This window comes from Enhydra lutris, unplaced genomic scaffold (genome assembly GCF_002288905.1).
Source record: "Enhydra lutris kenyoni isolate GAN:26980312 unplaced genomic scaffold, ASM228890v2 scaffoldscaffold34, whole genome shotgun sequence".
NCBI lineage: Eukaryota > Metazoa > Chordata > Mammalia > Carnivora > Mustelidae > Enhydra > Enhydra lutris.
The window spans coordinates 28,758,531-28,782,923 of NW_019154118.1; the positions used below are offsets into that span (position 1 = coordinate 28,758,531).

General features: G+C 44.8%; 1 protein-coding gene across 1 annotated transcript in view; it reads right to left on the reverse strand.

Annotated features, from left to right (window-relative positions):
- Positions 1 to 24,393, reverse strand: part of LOC111153786 (dynein cytoplasmic 2 heavy chain 1) — a 309,334-nt gene that overhangs the window by 41,882 nt on the left and 243,059 nt on the right. Inside the window, 2 exon segments of the mRNA XM_022513025.1 lie at positions 4,157 to 4,246; positions 21,464 to 21,673. Of these exon segments, the coding sequence (XP_022368733.1) occupies positions 4,157 to 4,246; positions 21,464 to 21,673 (300 nt within the window).

Genomic DNA, 24,393 nt, shown 5'->3' on the forward strand with positions numbered 1-24,393 from the left:
GTTTAGTTATCTTTACCTCCTGAAAGACCTTAAGGAGCATATGACGCGCTAACGCTGGTGTTCACTACTTCTGTTTGCTGTTCAGATCTCTCCAGCCTTCACAGTTGCTAAAGGTTGATATAAATAAATAACAAGATTTTAACATAAGAAGGAAGGGTGGCCAAATATGGTCGTATACAAGTATATCGGCCAGGGGCTTGAGTTAGAACGATAATCGCCGCCACCACCACCATCATCATCATCCCGGGCAGAGCTGAAGCAGTCACTATCAATTGTAAAACAGGACATGGAACCTAAGCAGAAACTCAGGCCTAGAAAATGAGCCTGCGAGCCTGCCACTGACACACGGCAGTCCGAGTCTGCTCAGCAGTACAAGGACGATGTGGACACAGCAGGAGTCCGTCCACATGGTCGAGTACTGCTCTGACACACCCCAGCCCGACCGGGTCCCGGAGGCGAAGGTCCGTGCATGCTGCTGGGACAGAAGCAGCTTACGAGCTGGGAAGGAACAGAACTGCGGGTGTGCGGCCAAGGGATCCGGCTGCGGGAGGTGGAGAACAGGAAGATGGAGAAACAAAGGCAAATGCTGGCACCAAAGTATTTCGGAATTTGCAACAACCATCACAGGAGACTCGGAATATATGGGCTAGACACACTGCAGGGGTATTCAGGACACCAAGAAGAAACAAAGCCTGGAAATCAGGAGCCAAAGAAACTCTAAGATGTTATTTCCAAAGAAAAGGCAGAAAAACCTGAAGCCAGAGAAATACTTCCAGGATCCCCACAGAAAATAACCTATCTTGTCCATTCACCTGTTCATTCAGGGGACAGTATGCTATATTAGAAATACGGGGGTGGGGGCAGTTCTTGCTCTAGAAGATCTTGCTGAGAGGAGCCCAGAGAATGGATGCCAGGATCCCCGAAGACTCTTTGGCGGAGACTCCTTGGGGACCTAGGGACTCTCTAGCTCTCCACAAATCACCAGCTTTCAATCTTCAACCCCAGGCCACACAGCGGACTAAGACGCCACATGCAATCTTCACCTCTAAAATGATCTAGTTTCCCTTCCTCGGGATCTGCAAGAGGTTCCCAAGGATCAACCGTCATTCCTTAATAAGGTCTTGTAACTTGACCCTTCCTGCCCCTCCTGCCTACTCTCTGCGCCCCTCTCCTCCCTGTGCTCGGTGCTAGGCTTGCAGCTATGTGAAAGCCCCGGGCTTCCTCTGGACGCCGGCCCTCCGCTTGCCCGCCCTCCCCTTGCCTGGCGCACTCTGGCCTCTCCCCCGTGGTGGGCTAAGTTCTCCTGTGCTCTCTGCCCGGTGTTGCTCCACTGCTCCCTGTCCCCGGGGACCTCCTGCTGCTCGCTCCAGGGCACCGTACTTCCTTCATGGTGTGTACCATTGCTGATTCTGTTGTCCCTCTTCTCTGAGACACTGCAAGGACAGCTCCCTGGAACACAGCGTGTCTGTTTACCACTCTGCACAGCGACCTCAGAGAAGGGCTGGACACCACGGTGGAAACTTCAGGTCGGAAATGACACCTGTGAGGCAGGAACTGTACCAGCTTCCTGACCGTTTCCCTCACACCCCGCTTCAAGCAGCTGCTCACAGTACCTTGACTGAATGAAGGAATCAAGGCATCAGTGCACGGACATTACCCTCACCCGGGCCAGGCTCCGCTCATCTGCTCAGAACCCTGTAGTGAGCAGGCTCTGTGGGGGACACCCCCAGCAGTGCTCTTTTCCTTCTATATCCCGCCTCCAAATGATGACCCTCTCTCCCCCATCCGCACGGCTCCAAGCTGCTCTGGACCCTCACCCGGGACATAGAGACGGCACCTGTGTGAGTCCCAGATGCCAGAAGTTACCGCAGGAAGGTAGTCATCTCTGTACGTTCATAACCACACACACATTCAGATAGGAAAACAGAACAAGTGAAAAAAACCATGCTCCTAAGTGGTGGCTGAAATGACAAATATTGCTATTCCCCGGTTAGAAGGACGGGAGACAAGCTAAGGTCAAGGGCCAGGAGGGTGTTTTACCATGACAATTCAGGAGGAATGACTATAAAGGTTTTAAGAAATTACACAGTGAAAGTGACAGTGGCAAAGTTTTCAGCTGTGATGACGGGTATTCAACACACTTAGTATAAATGATCGTGCCAGAAAATTATAATTCATGAAAAATTGTCTTATATATTAAATGCAATATCCACACGTTTACTGTCATATGCACTTAATTAAGTGTATGTGCACATATATGACACAGTGTAGTGTAGGCTACTATTTCCAGCTAGTAAAGACAGTTCCTGCCTTTGATAAGAAAGTACAGTGAGGAATACGGACAAATGCATGAACTGACACATTATCACAGCCATGCAATCAGAACACACCAAGAACTTCGGAGCATTTCTGTTTTCCTGAGTTATTTACAGACTATGTGTCCTTCTTCCCTACCTCCCCCACCCTCCTTCCCTCCTTCCTCCGCTCCCATCTTCTGCCATTTATTGCTTATGTGTGCACCTAGGCACAGCGGACAGACAGACAGCAAATCAGAGTCCTTGACTGGTTCTTCTCTGCCTGCTGATTTTAAAGTCATTTTCAGATCCAGTAATTTTTTCTCCAATAATCCTACAACCCAGAGATTAGTCATATTAGAAGCCAAACAAATGTTCTGACGAGTCTTGGCCCCTTTAAAGAGGTCTCATTTGTAGATGGGCACAACAGAGCAGGAAGGGAGGGGAGAGGAAGAGCAGAGGAAGTGATGAACTCCTACAGGCAGTGTCCCTGGAGCTAAGAACAGCGAAGTCCAGCATGTGGGTCAAAGGGGAGGTGAACCATGAGAGACTGTGGACTCTGAAAAACAATCTGAGGGGTGTGAAGAGGTGGGGGGGTGGGAGGTTGGGGGAACCAGGTGGTGGGTATTGGAGAGGGCACGGACTGCATGGAGCACTGGGTGTGGTGCAAAAACAATGAATACTGTTACGCTGAAAATAAATTTAAAAAAATTAAAAAAAAAAAAAAAAAGATGAGCCTTCACCAGCAGAAGGTCAACTTCTTCCGTATTAGCACAAAGAGGAGAGGGCGGCTTCAGGCAAATCTGTAGGTGGGAGAGAAGGGTGGGACTTCTCAAAGGGTCCCATTTCATAGCTTCAATTTTCTCTGTAATGCAGAATGTGAGGGGTTGGGCCAAGGGAAAGGGGAGGTGGTGACAGAATGGTTTTCAGGAAAGCAGTGCACTGCAGGAAGAGGCCTGGTGGAACCAGGGGCAGGGCCAGCCCTTCCCGCACGGGACCCTGTCCCATGTGGCCCCAGAGCTCAGCAGCTTGCGTGTGGACAGAGACTAACCCAAGTGCCCTCTTTCTAGGAAGGATGAGGCACGACGGAGAGTGAGACAAGATAATGAAGTTTCTAAAGGGGATAGTTAAAGTTATGGGCTGTGGATTCCAGGCTGAGTCGGGAGGTTCCAGAAAGAGACAGACAGGGCAAACTCTAAGCAGGAAGAACCCAGAGTCTAGTTCAAAGGTGTCCAGGGGTTCAAAGGCGGAGCTGGCATGAGCGGTGACACAGCTGCAGCTGGACGAGCGTCCTCGAGGAGGACTCACGGCCACAGCAGTCACGGTAAAGAAGCCGTTTGTGCAGCAGGTGTGGCAGCGCAGGATGAAGGGAGTGAGGCACCGCGAAACCACACGGGGGAAGGGGTACACCGCTCGCACCGCTAACCAGTAGCATGTGCTGCTCCTTCCAGATAATGACTTTAGACCATTCCTCATTCCACTCAGTTTTCCTGCAAGTTCCCAGACTGGTCCCTTGGAAAAAAAAAAAAACTTGATTTGCTGAGAAAAGAAAAAAAAGGAAAAAAGCAGCTCCCTCCGGGCAGGGGTCATGCTCTACAGTGACTTAGTCACAGCTAAGAATCGGTGTCAGTTACCGACCATCTGACTCACATACAGTAAACGCATAGATCCTTCTCTACATTCCCAAAAGGCAGGAAGAGCTACAGTGAGCAAAAAAACCCACACGACCATTTTAAAGGAGTGCCCTGTCTACACAGCAGAGGACAGCAGAGGACGTGACCTCGCGCTCTCTGCACAGCCACGTGTCGATGGGTCCCCGATGCATGGCGCCCTCCGCGTGCCACTCAGTGGTGTGCGCTTACCTGGATGGCGAGGGCTCGAGCTACCAGACCACGCAGGTACTGTAAGGGATCTTCAGGGCCTTCCCACTTGCTCTGCCACGCAAGAGGACACTGCAACCGAAAAAGGGTCCAAAATAGGTTTACATGTATAGTATTACATACAAAAGACCTTTAACACTAATGTGATGGGGAATTATTTTGGCATAATCCACATTATGTGTATCATGAATGTATTTTCTTAAGCTACATCTGTTTCCCTTCGATCTTATTATAATAAAAATAAATGACAGAGACAGAATGAATTAATCTGTTTCTCTAAAAGGATATTGTTCTAATTTGGCTATTGTTGACGCGGCTATAAACATGGGTGTGCACCTCTTTGAGTCGGTAGTTCTGTATCCTTTTGGTAAATACCTAGTAGCGCGACTGCTGGATGGAGGGTAGTTCTAAATGACGACAGATGCATGGATAAAGAGAAGGTGGTCTATGCAGACAACGGAATATTACTCGGCCCTTAAATGGAATGAGATCTTGCCATTTGCAATGACATGGATGGAACTAGAGGGTGTTATGCTGAGCGACATAAGTCGGTCAGAGAAAGAGAAATACCATGTGATTTCACCATCCGTGGAATTTAAGAAACAAACAGGTGAACACGGGAAGGGGGAAAGACAGAGGGAAGGAAACCCTCAGAGATGCTTGATGGCAGGGACCTGTAGTACTGATGGGGGAGGAGACAGAAGGGGTGGGCTAGATGGGGGATGGGCACCAAGGAGGGCACGGGCTGTGATGAGCCCTGGCTGGTGTGTGTATAAGTGATGGATCAGTAAATTCTACCCCTGAAACCAATTCCATCACATATGTTAACTAATTAGAATTTAAATAGAAACTTGAAAAAAAATAGGATTTTTTTAAAGTAACATTCTTGAAACAATAAGCAAACTGCTATGTACAAAGTAGCAAACTGTGTTTTCTAAAAACAATATCTAGCACACAAAGAAATCAAATTAAAATAGACAAGTTCACTTTATAAGTGGTAAAGATTAAAAAAAGTCTGGGTTCCTTCAGAATTTCTTCAGACTCTGAACAGACAAGTATACTGGAAAATTCATCCCCCAAATCACCCTGAACTACATGATGAAACAAGAAGAAATTTCCAAAGTACTCTCAATTAAAGTTAAATATAGGTAAACAAAACCATTCCAAAAAAGTTATCTTTTAAATACTGACCTTCGACTAACTGGTATTCTCTACAAATACATAATTCTTTACTTTACAATATTCTTCAAGTTCATGTTCATCATCATACCTTTTCTACGAGGGTTTGCTGGACTTTCCAAACATTATATAAATATTCAAACTTCTTAAGTGTAATAATAGTAAGTAACTATTATTATTTAGGAGAATAATATAAGGAGAAAACATCAATTTCATACCCCCAAGCACTGCCTGATTACACAGTAAAGACACAACACCAGGGAATAGACCAACACCACATGGAAAACAGAAATTATAAGATGACAGGAATTCACGGCGTAAAAGAGCCTTAGAAATATCTGGTTTAATGACTTCACATATGTGAAGTAAGCTTTCCTTGGAATACGGCAGAAAAGTGCCTGAACGGTGCTCTGAATTAAGACAGGTGTTGTGGTTTCCTTTTTTTTTTTTTTCCTAAAGATTTTTATTTATTTGACAGAGATAGATCACAAGTAGGCAGAGAGAGAGAGAGAGAGAGAGGAGGAAGCAGACTCCCTGCTGAGCACAGAGCCCGATGCGGGACTCGATCCCAGGACCCCGAGATCATGACCTGAGCCGAAGGCAGTGGCTTAACCCACTGAGCCACCCAGGCGCCCCGGTGTTGTGGTTTTCAAACAGGTCCCCAAGTGTCCAAGGCTTCTCGCCCAGGGACCTAAAGGAGTGCCCCTCTCCTTAAATAAGGATCCCGTGAGCACGGCAGCGGTGACCCCATGCTAGTCTCCAGGTCCAGGCTGTAAGAAATCAGGGGCGCCTGGGTGGCTCAGTGGGTTAAGCCTCTGCCTTCAGCTCAGGTCATGATCTCGGGGTCCTGGGATCAAGTCCCGCATCGGGCTCTCTGCTCAGCGGGGAGGCTGCTTCCCTCTCTCTCTCTGCCTGCTTGTGACCTCTGTCTGTTAAATGAATGAATGAATGAATAAATAAATAAATCAGATGCTGCTATCTCCTATCTTGTGAGACTTGTGATCTTGGAACCATCCACCAGATCTTGAAGCCCAGTTTTGGGAGAGGCCCCCATGGAGATGGCCGGAGGCTCCTCGTTCTCCGTCAGCACTGACCCACCGGCCGCGTGCATACCGCTGTGGAGGGAACAAGCTGTTTTCACCAAACCCAACCTACATCTCTGGTTTCCAAGCTTAAAATAAAGGAGTTTCTACAATGACATTCTAAGCCAGCAGGTGTTGGTGGACTCTGCCACATGGTGAGTGACTGACAGGGATTCTGGTGTCCTCCCATGAAGAGATGAGGCCCCTGTCCCGTCCCCATGAGTACGAGCTTGGTGACAACTACAAAACTGCAGGTGTGATGCAGCCTCACATTCAGGGTTCAGGTCTAGGCCTTCACAGGTTAGTGGCTCTCCTGCTCTGCTTCCTGGGGTATGTGCTCTCAGAGCCAGGATCTAATGGGGCACGAAGCGAAGCAGACTGTGTGCAGAAACTGGGTAGGGATGTCCGTACCAGGGGCACCCAAGGCCTCCAGCCACCCGTCTGGCCGTGCCCCCACCCCGCGGCCAGCCATCAGCACCAACTGGCCGGCCCCGTGACGAGCAGCTGGCGAGCAGGTCCTCCCGCTGGAAGCTGGGCCCGGACCAGCCTGCGCCCCAGACCCAGCCACAACTCCTCACACAGGCGCTACATAACCAGCTCCCCTTGCTATCAGCCAGGAAGTCTCAGGGAGGTCCACCAGGTGGCAACTAACAACTGATACACCAGGTTGTCACGTTCTCAGTACTAGGCTTTCCTGCTGCAGAAAGGTAGCTTCTTTGCGGCATGTGTTACATCAAGCGGCACGTCACTGTGATGGGGAAGCTCTAAGATGCTCCTGGGGACCTTGCCACTGGGTGTCTATGGCCTGGTGGATGCCCTCACCTGGAGCAGAACTGGGTCCAGTGACATGACTTGAATGGAAGAGCACAGTGAAAGTGCTGAGGTGCCACCAGGCAACGAGGCTCCTGCTAGCCCCCTCCCTCAGTCTCCCCCACCCCTGCTCTCTGTGTCTGCCGCGCTGTGCGCTTCCATACCGAGCTGCCCGTGGAGCGAGGAACGGACAGCGTGTGGCAACAGTCGGCGGGGAGCAGAGGCTGCTGGCTGCCAGGCTGTCCGCGCCCTCAGAGACGGTGATGCGGCAGCCCCAGTTGACACCCGACTGCAGGGTGTGGGGGGCCTGGCACAGAGCGCACGCTGAATCCCACCACGACTCCTGCCCACGGGAGCAGAGGCATGGGAAGTTCTGTTGTTTTATGCCTTGAAGCTGTAAAGCCATTTACCACAATCGTGAGAGTTACCAACATCAGGGTCAGGGTCAAACCGTCAGTTGATGTTCAAGCTCTTTCTGTTCATCAGTTGAGCGACGACTGTGTACAGTGCTAATCTCAGAACAGCACAGGGGGTTGGGAGTACTTAGGAGACCTTTTCAAGAACAAAAGAGCTGGTGAGCACCATTTCTCCCTCCACACAGCAGCCTGCACACGCTGACACCAGGGGGGCGAGCGAGCACCTGTGCACCGAATCTGCTGGTAACACCATAGCTCCCGCACACGCTTCCTTACGAACACGCTCCAACTGCCCTGCCTGCGGCAAAGCCTAGCTGTGGCCACGCGGACAGGGACAGCAGCACTGCCCCAGGGAGAAGGGACGATGACCACACACGACAGCAGGACGGCAGCCCCCGGAGCAGGCTGGGGCAGGCATCTGGTCTGACTACAGGCCCCGCCCACCGAGGAAACCCCAGGGCACAACGGCAGGAAAGCGCCTGGCAGCTGGGCGCTACCACAGCTCCGGAAAACATCTGGCCTGACCCGAAAGTGAAAGGACGATTCCAGAATACACACGCACGCTTACATTCCATGCGCCATCCTTACAATGACCAAGACATGGCAGGAACCCACGTGCTCCTCAGTGGACAGATGGACAAGGAGCTGCCACACTCTCTCTCTCTGTCCAGAACGCTACTCTGTCTTGAAAAAGAAGGAAACTATTTGGGACAATATGGGTGAACCTAGAGGCTATTAAACTAGGTATAATTATTATACTGTATGATTTTACCTCTATGTGGAATCTAAAAAACAACGAACAGAAGAAAACAGAAACAGACCCATGAATACAGAGAACAAACAGGCACTTGCCAGAGGACAGGAAGGGCAGGGGTGGGAAAGTGCGACTGGGAGGCTGACTAATGTCGTATGTGTATCAAAAAGACCTGAATAAAAATAAAATAAAAGGTACAATCTTACAGTTATAAAATAAACAAGACATGGGGGTGCAATGTACAGAGTAAGGAACACAGCTACTACGGTGACAGCTTTGGACGGGGACGGGAGGTCACTTCCCAATGCGTGGAAACGGCAATCGCTACCCCGTACACAGGAAACCAGACTCTGCCGAGTACAAATATCAAGAATGTGTCACATGGCATGTTCGGACATTTCTACAGAAACAATTAAATGTAAGCCTCACAATTCACAGACCTGTACCCCTGGGGCAAATAATACATTATATGTTAATAAAAATAATTAATTTTAAAAGGTTAAAAAATGATTAAATCCAGGAAGTCACAGTAAAGGATGTGGGGTAACGTTCTGAGAGCTGTGTGGGATTTCGGCAAGGGCAGAAAGAACGGGAGGGAGCGAGCGCAGCGGACACCACCTGGACGCCACCTCTGTGCACAGCGGTGCTGGTGCGTGAGCGGCCCCGTCTCCCGTGCCCCTCACGATGACCCTCAGGAGCAAGGACTCCTCCCGCTGCCGTGTCACAGAGGACGGACAGGGCACAGGGACAGGAGAGGCTGCCCGGAGCAGGTGAAGCCAGGAACAGGAGACGGGTGAGGGAGCAGGTGAAGGCCGTGTCCATGGTGCAGCCCAGACCACCTCACTCCGGGCCTGTGTGTGTGTCAGCATCAGTCCTTCCCATCCTGCTCTATGCACCCGGCACCGCGTGAAGTTCAACACAAGGCAACTACGAATTGGGAATTAAAAACTGTAATGATGGGAAAACGAAGGCTTAGAACAGGTTAACTTACCAGTTTTTTTTTTTTTTTCTAAAATAAATGTTATAGAAGTGGAGCCCCAGATTAAACCTAAACAGGACCTCTTTTTGCTCCCGATCCTTTCCCTAACAGATGTCATAGAAGCAGAGCGGGGGAGGGGCAGCTGTTCACTCCCTACCCCCTTCAAGCCCCAGTCAAGTACGCGGTTATTCAGCAAGCTTGTGCTACCCAGCCGCTGTCTGTCAGTCACTCGTTAGGTGCTCCGGTCACACAATGACAACACCCCTGTTCGTGACAGCCTGTGAGAGGAGGCAGGGACACAGAAGAGACACTACAGTCTGCACAGCCAGCTCCCCGACAACACAGGAACTGTGCTCAGGAAACACAGAGCTAGCGTCCACTGCGTCCACACTGCCCACAAGGGCGAGCATCATGGAAGGCTTTCTGGTGAGATAACACTGGGTAGATCTCGAGGGATAAACAGTCTACACTCCGGGAGAGAAAGACAGTAGGAAAAGGGAGAACAATTAATAGGGGAGACATTAATTAAGTAAGGACCAGACCAAGAGGCTCTTTGGAGTCCACACTAAGGAGTTTGATCAGGAAAGCAAGGACAACAAGACCCAATTAAGCTTGAACTAGGCATGGGACACAATCCGACTTGAATGGGAGAGAGATTACCCGGTAAGTGCAGGAAGAAGTGCACTCAGGCATGAACGTGGTGGCAGGAAGGGAGTCAGGAAGCTGCCATGCTACGTGAGGCAGGAGCCAGCGAGGATGGCCACCGGCACGAGAGGAGACCGGTGAGGACAGCAAACACGGCTGCAGTCTGGGCTCGGCCGGGGAGGGCGCTGTTCCGAGCGTGGGACCTCCATGCACCTCTGCTCTTCAAAACGACGCTCGGATGGAGGCGTCACCATGAGCCACGTTACAAACATTTAGAAACTGAGCGAGGGAAAGTTTAAGTGGCCTGAACAAGAAAGTACTGTAGTATAATCTTGGATATCTTCATTTCTCCTCTACAATTTCAGTGTCGATTACATGAAACTTAAACACAGCACCACACTGAGTGACTCATTTTCCTCGTGTGTTGAACAGTGGACCTGTCTCTCAGACTGCCGAACCCTGTCCCTGCACTCAGAAAAGCTGAGTGCTGACGTCCGCCTGTGCAGGGGATACCAGTAACCCACGACACGCATCTGCTGAGGTCACAGGAAATGTCTGGGAAGCTTCCGTGGACTCGAGTCTCCTGTAGTTCCCGAAACTGGGAGACAGCCTTGTAACCAATGCTTACTTAAGCACTAGAAGCTGCAATGAGATGTTATAGTGTGTGCGGTAAAAAGGATTCAGTTCAAAATTTGTTTTGAAAAGGGGGAAAAGAAAAAGAAAAAACCTAGTTCAGTCTAATTCCAACTGTGGATGAAATGGTTGACAAAAGTACAGTTTACAACTTACAACTAACACCTACACTACCCATAATTTACAAGTTTATAAATTACTTAAAATCTGTTTCACAAACATAAACAGCATTAGAAAATTACATTTCAGATGGATTAAGATACCTTTATGGTAAAACCAACAGTAACAGTCTTACTATAGGTACATAAGAGGAAGTGTAACTCAGTACTTTGTGATAAAAGTTACAATAGTTCCAATTTAATCCCACTAAAACCACTGCTTAGCTACCAGGATTTCACTTTTCTTACTAATATAGAAAAAGAATTTGTAGGACAGCACCTACAAACTAAGGACTTTCAGCTCCAAGAGAGGTATTTAATGGGATTATTTCCATAAATATGAATACCACCATTAAAAGTCTTCTTATTGGAGTGGGGGAGAGGCTGCAGGAGGGTCTAGAGCTCACCTCCTCCCACAGACACACTACGGCAACAAATGCATGTGATGCACCTGATTCTGAAAATGACCCAAAGACTGGCAGAGCAGACTGCCACAGCTAAAGACAGAAAGGGACCCACCCGCTCAACGAGGTTAGGATAAGCAGAGGTGCAATCAGGTACCAACCCTCCCCTCCACCGTGGTGACCCAGAAGCAGGAGGATATCCCAGGTGCAGAAGAGTGATGGGATCAAGCCCATCAAGGAGCATCCCCAGCCCGGAGTTCTTGCACCAAGGAGAAACACCCCCACGATGTCTGACTTTGAAAATCCCTGGTGTGTAACCATGGGAGAGCCAGAGGGCCACAGGAAACCGGGTCTCCACTCCCGAAGGGTCAGTGCTCTCTCTCTCTCAGCCCGAGACTCAGCAAGCAAGCAGCAGTTTCCAAAGTGCCTGGGGCTTCTTTATGGCCTTATTTTAGGACATGTGCTGGAGGGGCAGGGATCTGGAGAAGCTTTCCCAAGAACTGGAAGTGCAGGTGGGCACCATTTCTGTCGCTCTCCTTTAGCCCCGCTGGCCACAGGCTTCTGGGAGCCAATGCAGACTCTCCCCATTTACTGTGCTAGCACCGCTTCTTCACCAGGGTGTTCCACTGTGGGTCCACCCCACCCAACTCAGCTGCCCTGGCAGGTGCCACTCCCAAATGTCTCCCACCCCACCACATCCAGGAAGTAGCCCTGGCCAGAAGTGGCACCCTCCACAGGAACTACTTCCCGGGGGAGGGTGGGGGGAGGTGAGGAGCCAGCAGGAGCCACAGCCAAGCTTCCACTCAGCTGCATGGGAAGTTACCCCTCTACACACATCAGTGTGACCAGAGTTCCTACAGTTAAGCCTCAGCCAAGGCACCTAGGGCAAGACTTGCCCATACTGTGACCAGTCACTGCAGACAGCTGAACTGAGGGCCTGCTCAGCCCAGCAGAGCCCTGTGCAGCAGTCATAGCCCTGCCACCACAGAAGGGGACACCTCTGCAGCACCTGGTTCTGGGGACCAGTGGGGAATGAGCTAGCAGGCACCACAGGACACCTTGTACATAAGCCCACTACTTATGACCAAGACCAGGACACATAGCTGACCTATACACTACCACAGTGACAAACACAGAGAGTTAAACAAAATAAAGAGACAGAAGAATAGGATCCAAATGGAAGAATGATACAAAATCCCAGAAAAAGAGTTACATGAAATGGAGATAAGCAATCTGCCTGATAAGAGTTCAAAATAATAGCCATAAAGGTATTCACTAGACTGGACAGAAGAAAGAACTCAGTGAGAACTTCAATAAAGAAATAGAAAATATAAAAAAGAACCAGACAGAGCTGAAAATATAAGAACTAAAATGAAAAGCACACTAGAGGGGATCATCCACACACTAAAGGATGCAGGACGGATTAGTGATCTGCAGAGTGGTAGGAGGCAACCAGGGTGAACGGCCAAAAAATGAATAAATAAATAAATAAAAAGGAGAACAACAACAACAAAAATAAGGAGCAGTTAAGGATATCTACAACAATATCAAGAGTCATAATATTCACAATACAGGAGTCCCAAAAGGAGAAGAGAGAAAGAGAAGAAAACAGACTTAGAGAAATAATAGCTGAAAATGACCCTAAACTGAGAAGGAAACACAGAGAACCCAGAGGCCCATACCACGACACATAATAATTAAAATGCCAAAAATAAAAGAGGAAGAGAAAATCTTGAAAGTGGCATGAGAAAAACAACTAGTTACATACAAAGGAATACAAGGCTATGATTTGATTTTTTGACAGAAACTTTGCAGACTAGAAGGGAATGGTAAGATATATTCAAAGTGCTAATAGGAAAAACCTGTAGCCAAAAATACTCTACCTGGGAAGATTATCATTTAGAATTAAAGGAGAAATAGTGTCTCTCAGATAAACAAAAATTAAAGGAGTTTACCACCACCAACCAGGCCTTACAAAAAATGTTCAACAAGTAAAAAATTGTGAAATGGAAAAATTTCACTGGTAAAAGCAAACTTAGAGTAAAGGTAGTAAATTAATCACTTATAAAGCCCATTTGAAGGTTAAAATATGAATGTAATGAAGTCAACTGTATCTACAAAAATTAGTCAAAGGACCACAATTAAAAAGCTATAAATTATAACATATAGGTTAAATGTGGAGGGGGTTGTAAAATGTACTGCTTTTAGAATGTGTTCAAACTTAAGTGACCATCAACTTAATATACTCTGCTATTCATACAGGATATTATCTATCAATCCAATGGCAACCACAAAAAGAAAGCATAAAAGAGATGCACAAAAATGAAAGAGAAATAAATCCAAGCCTTACACTAAAGAAAGTCATGAATCAAAAGGGAAAAGAGAGAAGAAAGGAACAGAAAAGAATTACAAAACAATCAGAAAACAATCAATAAAACAGCAGTAAGTACAAAGCTGTAAATAATTACTTAAAAAGTAAATGGACTAACTGCTCCATTCAAAAGACATAAAAAACAAGACCCATCTTTATGCTGCCTGCAAGAGACTCATTTCAGACCTAAAGACACACACAGATTGAAAGTGAAGGATGGAAGAAGATACATGATGCAGACAGAATGAAAAAAAAAAAAAGAAAAAAAAAAGGAGGGCAGCAATACTCTATCATACAAAATACACTTCAAAACAAAGACTGTAAGAAAAGACAAAGAAGTGTACTGCATAATGATAAGGATCAATCCAACAAGAAATCACAAAACCTGTAAACACCTTTACACCCCCATAAGGACATGTAAATACATAAAGGAACCATTAACAGACAAAGAGGGAGACACTGACAGATATGGGGCTTTAACACACTACTTACATCAATGGGCAGATCATCCAGGTAAAAAGTTAATAAAGGAACACTGGCCTTGAACAACATATTAGGTCAGATGGATTTAAGAGATACAGACAGAGGCTTCCATCCAAAAATGCAGACACTTACTCTCCAAGGGCACACAGAACATCCTCCAGAACAGATCACACGTGAGGCCACAAAACAAGTCTCAATACTTAAGAAAGTTGGAATCATGTCAAGCATCTTTTCCAATCACAATGATATGAAACTAGAAATCACAAGAAAAACACCCCGAAAAGCACACGCACGGAGGCTCGACAACCAAAGGCTCAGTGAGAAACAGAGGAGATCAAATACCCAGAGACAAATTGACGTGGTAGCAGCAGGATCCAAAACCTCTGAGACACAGTGAAACAGCTTCGAAGAAGCAACTTTACAGTGTTAAAGGCTTACTTCAAGAAACAATAAAAATCCCAAACAACCTAACCTTATACCTAAAGGAACAAAAACCCAACAAAGTTAATGGAAGGAAAGAAATAATAAAGATCAGAGGGGAATAAATGAAACAGAGATTAAAAAAAAAAAAAAAACAGCAAAGGTCAATAAAATTAAGGGCTTGTTCTTTTTTTAAAAAAGATAAACAAAATTGATAAACTATTAGGCTGACTCATTAAGGAAAGAAAAAATACCCAGACAGTATTCAAATATTATCTGAAATGAATGAGTAGAAGCTACACCTTATGCCACAGCAATACAAAGGAGTGTAAGAGACTACTCCAAAAAACTATATGCCAGCAAATTGGACAACCTAGAAGGAATAAATTCCTAGAAACATATATTCTTCTAAGACAATCAGGAAAAAAAGCAGAAAATCTGAACAGACCAATAACTAGCAACAAAATTGAATCAGCAATCAAAAATCTCCCAACAAAAGTCTAGGACCAGATGGCTTCACAGGTGGATTTTACCATTTAAAAAAGAGTTAATAGTCTCAAATTATTCCAAAAAATAGAAGAGTAAAGAATGCTTCTAAATTCATTCTATGAGGTCAGTTTAAACCACACAAAGACATTATGAAAGAAAGAAAGAGAAAGAACGAATGAAAGAAAAGAAAAGAAAGAAAAGGAAAGGAAAGGAAAAAGAAAAATACAGGCCAATATCACTGGTGAACACAGACGCAAAAATCTTCAACAAAATATCAGCAAACCAAATTCAACAATACATTAAAATAATCATTCACCAAGATCAAAATGGGATTATTCCCAGGATGCAAGGATGGTTCAATATCCACAAATCAATCAGCTTAACTCCCTCTAATTTCAGAAGACTTTCATTACTCCCTAAATCTACTCTGTACCCATATACTCACTTCTCAGTTCCCCCATAAACAAAGGATGATTTTTAATTTATTTTAGTCTTTCTTTCAGTGATGTTTTGTAGTTTTCAACATACAAGCCTTGCTCTCTTTTTCTTACCTTTATTCCCATGTATTTACTCTTTTTAATACTATTTTAAGTGGAGTTGCTTTCTTAATTTCATTCTGTATACTCTAAATGCTATGAACTAGCATTCACTGCTACTGTATAGAAATGCAATTTCTATATATTGATATTCTTATTATAATTTTAATATTCATTTTCCTAATGATTGATACTAAGCATTTTTAATTGTTTGTAAGTGTATTTATGTAAGTAATCTCTATATCCAACTGGGGCTTGAGCTCACGACCCTGAGATCAAGAGTTGCATGTTCTACTGACTAAGCCAGCCAGGCACCCTTGATACTAAGAATTTTTTATGTGCTTCTTTGCCATCTGAATATCTTCCTTTTATTCCTTAATTAAGTATAATTAAAAAGTGTTATCTTAGTTTCAGGTGTACAGTATGATTCAATACACTTGTCAGAATGGTTACAATCAAAAACACAAGGAATAACAAGTGTTAGCGGGGATGTGGAGAAAAGGAACCCTGTGCGCCGCTGGTGGGAATGCAAATTGGTGCAGCCACTGTGTACAACAGCATGAAGGCGCTTCAAAAAACAAAAAAAAGAATTAACGTATGATCCCATAATTCCACTATAAGGTATTCACCCAAAGATGACAAAAACATGAATTTGAAAAGATATATGCACCCCTCTGTTTATTGCAGTAGCCAAGAGAAGGGAAGTGTCCATCCATAGATTAATAGATAAAGAAAATGTGGTATCAAGAGGTATACCTCTTGTTAAAGGGTCTATTCAAGGTGTTTTTTTTTTTTTAAATTTGGAATGCTTGCCTTCTCATTAATGAGTTGTACTTAAAAAAAAATTCTAGATACATGTTCCTTTATTGGGTCTCTGTCTAGCTAACCTTTCTCCTGTTTGTGGCTAACTTTTTATATTCAAAAGAGTATAATCAATTTGGGGATAGTTTTTATGTATGTTTAGAGATACAGGTGTAGGGTTTTAATTCATTTTTTTGCCTTTGGCTCTTCAATTGTTCTGGTACTGTCTATTAAAGAGACTACCTCTCTTTTCTTTAATTGCTGTAGCATACTTGGTGAAATCAACTGATCATACATCAGTGGGTCTTTCCCAGACTCTTCATTCCATTCCATATCTATCTTTATGCCAATACCACAGTGCTTTGATCATATCTTCATAAAAGTTCTAGGAATCATGTTGAGCAAGATCTTCCATTTTATTCTTTTCCAAAACTATTTAGGGTACAATAGGTCTTTTTATTTTTACAAAAAACAAATATTCAAAACAAACTGTCAATCACAACGAAAAGATTCTGTAGAGGCTTTGACTGGCAGTGCTTTGAATCTTTTGACTAATTTGGGAAGAATTAGCGTCTTAACAACGCTGGATCTCCTGATACATGAACACGGTACATCTTTCAGGTCATCTTTCTGTTTATTTGGCTCTTCTTTAATTTTACTCATCAAAGCTTTGGGGTTTTCAATGTATACAAAAGTGTTACATATCTTTTTTTGCCAATTTCATCCTGATAGGTGGTCTTTCTATTACTGCAAAGAGTACTTTTTAATTTCAATTTTCAGTAGCTGGTTCCAGAATATGTATCATTTTTACATATTTACCTTGCATCCCACAACCTTGCTAAACTTAAAGGTTCTTACTAGCTCTAAATATTTTGGTAGATTCCTTAAGACAATGAAAACAGATGATCATATCCTCTGCAAATAAAGACAAGCTTCCTTCTTCCTTTCCAATCTGTATGCCTTATTTCTTTTACTGAACTTGTGCTAGCTAGTGCAATGCTGGACAGGAGTAGTGAGTGTGGACCTCAGTGCCTTATTTCTGATTCTCAGGGGGAAAGCAGTTGGTCCTTTGCTATTATGTTACAGCTTTTTCACAGATGCCCTTTATCTGGTTGAGATGGCCCATTACTCTAATCCTGACTTGCTGAAAGCTTTTATCATTACTGGATGTTGACTTTTGTCTAATGCCTTTTCTGTGTCTACTGAGAATATCATGTAACTTTTACTAGTCTATTAAAATGATAAATAACATTTTTTAATTCAACCTTATATTCCTAGAATAAACCTTACCCTTTTATATTTTGTTGAACTTTATTTCCTAATATCTTGTTAAGAAGTTTTGGGTCTATGGTGAGGAAGGAAATTTATCTACACATTTTCTGTATTATGCTTTATTATCCTTCTTAGCTTTTATCATCAGGCAATGCTGGTCTCAGGAAGCTCAGGGACATATTCCTACCTCTTCTATTTTCTGGAAGAGTTTACATAGAGTGGGTATTCTTTCTTTCTTAAATATTTATTAGATTTCAGCAGTGAATTCTAGGAGCTCTCTTCTTGGGAAAGTTAGTAACAAATTCAAATTCTTTAATAGAAAGTATAGGTTATAGACTACTTCTTCTTGAATGAGCTTTGGTGGTTTGAATCTTTCAAGGAATTCTTATATCTCACCTAAGTTGTTGAATTTATGAGCATAGAGCTGTTAAAAATATTCTATTATGGGGCGCCTGGGTGGCTCAGTGGGTTAAAGCCTCTGTCTTCGGCTCAGGTCATGATCCCAGGGTCCTGGGATCGAGCCCCACATCAGGCTCTCTGCTCTGTGGGGAGCCTGCTTCCTCCTCTCTCTCTCTCTGCCTGCCTCTCTGCCTACTTGTGATCTCTGTCTGTCAAATAAGTAAATAAAATCTAAAAAAAAAAATTCTAAAAAAAAAAATCCTATTATGCTTTTAACATCTGTAGAAACTGTAGTGATGTCTCTTGTCTTATTCCTGATACTGATAACTTCACACTTCTCTCTTTATTTGCTTATCATTCTTTTGGACTATTTAAGTAAAGGTTGTATTTCCCTCTTATGTCTTATATATTGGCTCATTACACATACCTCTGTGGTATTTTAACTTTATTTTTATTGGTTGCTTTAGGATTTATAGTACACATCTTTAACTTACTACAGCCTACCTTTAAAAAACAATAAATATTAGGTGATATTCATAAAACTCCAATAATACTAATAAAACTTCACATATAGCACAAAATCTTAGAACACCGTACTTTCATTTCCACTTGCTAAATGAATAAAAAAGGACAAGGGGAAGAATAAACTTCGGAGTTAAAAATCTCTGCTTAAAAAAAAAAAAGCATATATTCTCTTATCATACAAATTAACAGTATTAAATTAGGGATACTGAAGGAGAATTCCAAGATACTAGAGATTCAGGATACATGCGGCCCCCTTGTACTGACAAGAAAATCAGCAGGAAATGATTTCCATTTGTGAGTGCGGCTAATAAAAGTCGGATTTAAGTGACGCTAGAGATGAGGAGGTAGGGCGGTTCCATCCCAGTACGTGATAAGCCTTCAGAGACGAGTATGTGGAGTTCAGTGCTCACAAAGCTGCTAAGTGCCCCTTGTGACAAAGCCGACCCTGCCACTGCACGATAGCATGCACAAACTACTCAGTGGCGGAGGAGGTGGGGAGAGCACTGATGCAGGAGACACAGCGCCAGGACTGCAGAATGGGCTCCGCCTCTTTATGGGACAGCCTCTCCTTTCAGCTTTAGCTTTCTGACCTAAGTGAAGGGACATGATGAGAGCAGAGTGCAAAAGTGCTCGGAACTAGGAAAATGTTACATAAAACATAAGGTATTACTTTATTCTAGTGGAAAAATGCAAATCACTCACTGTTAATAATTATCATAAGGTAAAATAGTTGAAAAATAAGGTAAAATAGTTTAAAGCGCTATTTCCATGAAGGTAGATACATTTTAAAAGAGGAAGCCTTTAAGAAAAGTTGGAGGTTCCCCAAACATTCCATAAGAATGAACATCTTCTCTTTTCCCCCAAGATTTACAGACCAGTGATGGAGGTGGTCACAGTGATGAGTGAAGTGGGGAGGGCTGGAAGGTGATGCAGCAGGTGCTTCTGCCAGTTTCTATGGGAATTCTGACTACATGATGTGTTTCTAGTACACTGGCGTGCATCAGAGCCATCTGAAGGGACTGATACAATGCAGACTGCAGGGAACACGAGTGTGAGTCACACAGGCAGGGGTGGGTCCCAAGAACGCATGCTACCAAGTTCTCAGGTGAGGTGGACGTTCCTGCTCTGAAGACCACACTTGGAGAATCAATAACCAAGGCCATGGCACAGAAAAGAGTGAAAGGAGAAAACTGCGCAGCAGGGAGAGCCTAGCTCTTACACATCCTGATGCTCCACAGTGAAGCTCTACACGCGTATCTGAACAGAGTGCATATTTGGAAGATGAAATGATTTTGTACTGTATCTTTTCAATTCTTATCTTTTAACTTGTAATTTACAGCCTGTATCCTAATATGTAAAAGAAGAGTAACAATATTTAGCAGTACTGTTCTCTTTAACAAATTATAATTGTGACTTTTTACAAAAAAAAGTTTTAGAGGATTACCAGAAACATAGAAGTAAAAAAGTTGTAATTCTAAGAAAATTCTTACTCCAGTCATGTCAGACACCATGAGAAAATGTCATGTACTGAACTATTTCCTACATTACATTAAATCATATCACTGAATACAGAACTTGTTGCATTCAAATGTAATAAAACATTAAATTTTTACCTTGAAATGAATGGGATAATACTAGATTCACAATTTTTGGTAAAACTCATTGGAAAATAAATGTCAGAAACTATTTTATGGCTCTTGTCTTTGTGAAGGTCAGCCTAATCTCATCTGAGTCTCATCCTATCGGACACGAGGAAACATCTCTAGAGACACTCTCTGGGGTATAATATAAATGTGCTTTGCAAAACATGCTTTCATCCTTGGAAAGAATTTTAGCCAATTTGTTTTCATGCAAATTATAAAAATACTTCAAAAACTGATATTTTAGAGGCTCTATTTCTCAATTCAAAGTGTAATATAGAGAGGCACCTACATAAACACCAGAGTATGCCTTTCTGCCTATGCAGAAAAGAGACGAGTATCTCAGTGGACTGAATGCTTGTGTTCCCCCCCAAATCCGTATGCGGAAGCCTAATCCCCTAGTGATGGTACTTGGAGACAAGACTTTGGGGAGGTAACAGGTCGTAAGGGTGGAGCCCTCCTGATGGGGCTAATGCCCTCCTAAGAAGGGACCAGAAAGAGGCTGATTCCTCTGTCCTTCCTCTGTGCTACGTGACGACACAGCAGAACGAGGTCCCTGAGCAAACCAGGAAGTGGTTTGATTATTCAGCAAGAGACATGTTTCTTTCTTTCTTCTGCCAAACGTACCTTGACCTTGCACGGGGTGACGATCCCCCTAGTCCAGAGTACACCGCATTACGGATGGAGCTGAACCCATCCTAGCTGTGTGGATACATATTCAGCTAAAGCCCTAGCCAATGAGAACTTGCAAATCCTGCACAGAGAATGGTCAAGGGACCAGGCATCAAACACTAGCTACTCAGTTTGGATTAAAGCTAATCCCAAGATTTTTGCCTGAGTCACCAGGAAAAAGGTGTTCTTTCTGTTGGACTTGGAGCGCAGAGACAGTAAGACTCAGCCTGAGAGGACAGCATCATGTATAGACGACCTGCCCCGAGGTGAAATCAACACGGAGGGCACAAACCTATACACATATACGTCCACATATACCTACACACAGAAATACATCTACATATATGCATACTCACATACAACATGACCAGACAGGCAGATAAATAACATCCTAAGATCCTCATGACAATCTGAAGCTCCTGCATCAGGCGGCCTTAATGCCGGCTACCCGGCTACCCCTGGACCCTTCCATTCCATCAGTCACGTAATTGCTATCTGCCTTTAGGTAGTTTACCTTGGGTTTTCTGTTACTGTTAACTGTAAGACTTGAAAAATGTATACATAATGAAAGAGTCACTTCCAGTAATGAAATAAAAACATATATATTTAATTTTGGCTTACCTTTTGGTTTAATAAGGCACTTGCCAATTTCTGTACTTCCAAACTCAGTAAAGTGGTTCCTCTGATGACTTTGCTGAGAGCGGCAAGAGACTGATGAATGCTTTGGACTAAGCGAATGGCATTAAACTGCTCCAGAATGATGAATGACAATATTGGAGATCCTTGTTGATCATTAGGAGGAGACACCTTCTGATGAATCAGGTTTGAATTCTAGAAGAAGAATATGTCAGGTCATACTTACTGAAAAGCAGCACAAACCACTGAAACCAAACACTCCAAAGGTTACGAAAATTCCTTGCTGTCCCACTCTGTTTTGAAATACTGTTGTTTTCTGGTGGCCAAGTTTATCACATTGGTGAATACACAGGAAGGGAATTCGGGAGTTCCCTACCATTTGAAATGGTATGGGGGTGGGAACTGAGAATGGGGGAGCCACACTTGAGAGGCAGCAGTCAATATGGTCGGAAGGATGGCAGGAATGGCATCTGTAAGCCAATGCAGAGAGCAGAACAGCTACACCATGAATGAGAGAAGAAATTATGGCTTTGAAATAAAATGTGAATGCTCATTTAATCCAATCTGAAAATTCCTCACATGTACATTACAGACGCACACTACGCATGTTTTGCCCAAGATCAGGGGTTATTACGTCTTATTACAACTTCGCGTTCATTTCTCCATCTATACTTTAACAGGGTTTCTGACACCGGGATTTCTAGGATTTCTCAAATTAGTAGGAAAAATTCAAGGAACAGGAATTGTATCTGAAGAGCTCATATAATTAAGAGGGAAAAAAATTACCTCCAATAATATTCTAAATGTGCCAAAATACAATCAAGAGATAAGCTCCGGGAGTCCCTTTCTCTTACCTACTATACATCATCCTAACTTTCTTTATATGTTCTGCTTACAGGCCTGGTTAAGGATCCCTTCTTTTTGCTCTAGTGCTGGCCACATTCATATATCCCACGAGAGCATTGTCTTTTTCACCTGTTGAGCATGATAAGTAATTTAATGACATGATGATCTAGCGTGGCTATTGCCATTAAATGAATCACCATTAAATAAATTTTACTGGCTTAAGAGTATAAGATTCTACCTGAAGACAGATTTAGACTAAGACCTCAAATTCATACATTTTTGTTTCTATTATTGCTATACAGGCAAACCTCAGAGATACTGTGGGTTCAGGTCCTCACAACCACAATAAAGCAAGTATTACAATAAGTCAGTCAAATGAAATTTTGGTTCCCAGTGCCTGTAGAAGTTATATTTATGCTGTACTGTAGTCTCTTAATTGTGCAATAGCATTGTCTAAAAAAAAAAAAAGTATACAGATTAATTAAAAAACGCTTCATTGTCAAATTTGCTGACACCATCTGCGCTGGCTGTGGGTCCTGAGCTCCGGGCGGGCGGGGGTCCCCCCGCAGTGCTGAGGGCGCCTCTGGGCCGGGCTGCGGGCTGCAGAAGGCCGGGCAGCCGCGGCGGGCTCCCAAGACAACCAGGCAGTGGCTGCGCGGATCCGCTCTCCCGTCAGGATCGAGTTCCTTCCTGCAGCCCCGGAGGCCGGCCGAGCGCCTTCTGCCACAGGAGAACTTCTTTCCAGACGGGGGTCCCCCCGCTCAGACCCGGCGCGGCTCCATCAGCAGAGCCGACGTGACACTGAGCCCCCTGCTGCCGTTTCAACCATCTTCGCGGCACCTTCCCCGGGAGGTTCCAGCCGGAGAAACCACCGTCTCTGCCCAGCCCCGAGCAGCACCTCCTCCTCCTCCGAGTTTGCTCGCGAGACGGCCGCCGCCCGGCCCGTGTCCAGGCCCCGCGTCTGACTCGAGCGCCCTCGCTGTGCCCACCCGGTCTGCAGCCGCCTCCCGCCCCGAGCTCCTGACCCCTCCGAGTCTTCCCGAGGGTGGGAACCGACATCGCCACGGAGTCCCGCCCCGGCCGCCGCTCTGCTGTACATCTGATGGCTCGTGAGCCACGACGCTCTTTACCGCATCGAGAACGGGGAATCCCTTCCCCTTCCTCCGCCCAGACCCGCGAGAGGAGCCACCACCCACGGCAGCTGCCGCTCTACAAAACCCATGTCCCTCGGAACTCTGGGGTGACCCGATGCCCTGTGCACGAGCGGTAACATTTGCCACGGAACCTTCTCATGCAGCAGGAGGTCTCCCCGGCGGCCTTAAGAGACTCTGTGCACCCCTGTGTCAACAGCTGTGGCCTCACGCGGGCTTCGCTGTCCCACTTGCAGGGCGCAGGCGGAGCTGACTGAGTGTCCTCTGTGCGGAGGCCCGCAGAATTTTGGGACCGGGCAGCGGCAGCGGCTGTGACTCAAAGTGACCAGCTGCATTAATTAAGCAGACATACTTGGGTGAGAGATTTTCCACCACTCTTGGATCCATAATCCAAGAAAACAGCTCACTGTACTAAACTTGCTAGGAGGGTGATTTAGGAGAGCATAAAAATGCTTAAAATTCAAACAGGGTTCACACAGGGACTGCGGTTTACAGACATGCAGTACGTGTAAAATGCAAACTGAATTTCAGAGACTTAATATGAAAAAAGAATGTAAAATATCACATGAATAATTTTCTCTACTGACCACGTGTCGAAATGCTGATGTTCTGGATCTACTGGTGACATAAAATATATTAAAATTAAGTTTCCACTTGCACTTACTACAGATGCCATCTACACTGCCATCTGGTTTCACGTCCTACTCCCAGCACACAGTCCTGCTCTGGAGACTAGCAAGTAAAATGCTGTGTGTCAGCAGTAAGAACAAAAGAACAGAAAAAAATAGACAGCATGGTCTCAAAAGTGACTAATAAGAGATGAAAAAGCATCGGAAGGCAAAAAAGAAGAAGGCAGAATGCACTCTATGAGCTGAGGGAGGTCAGTCTGCCGGCGGAGCCGTGTAAGACGGCAGGAGG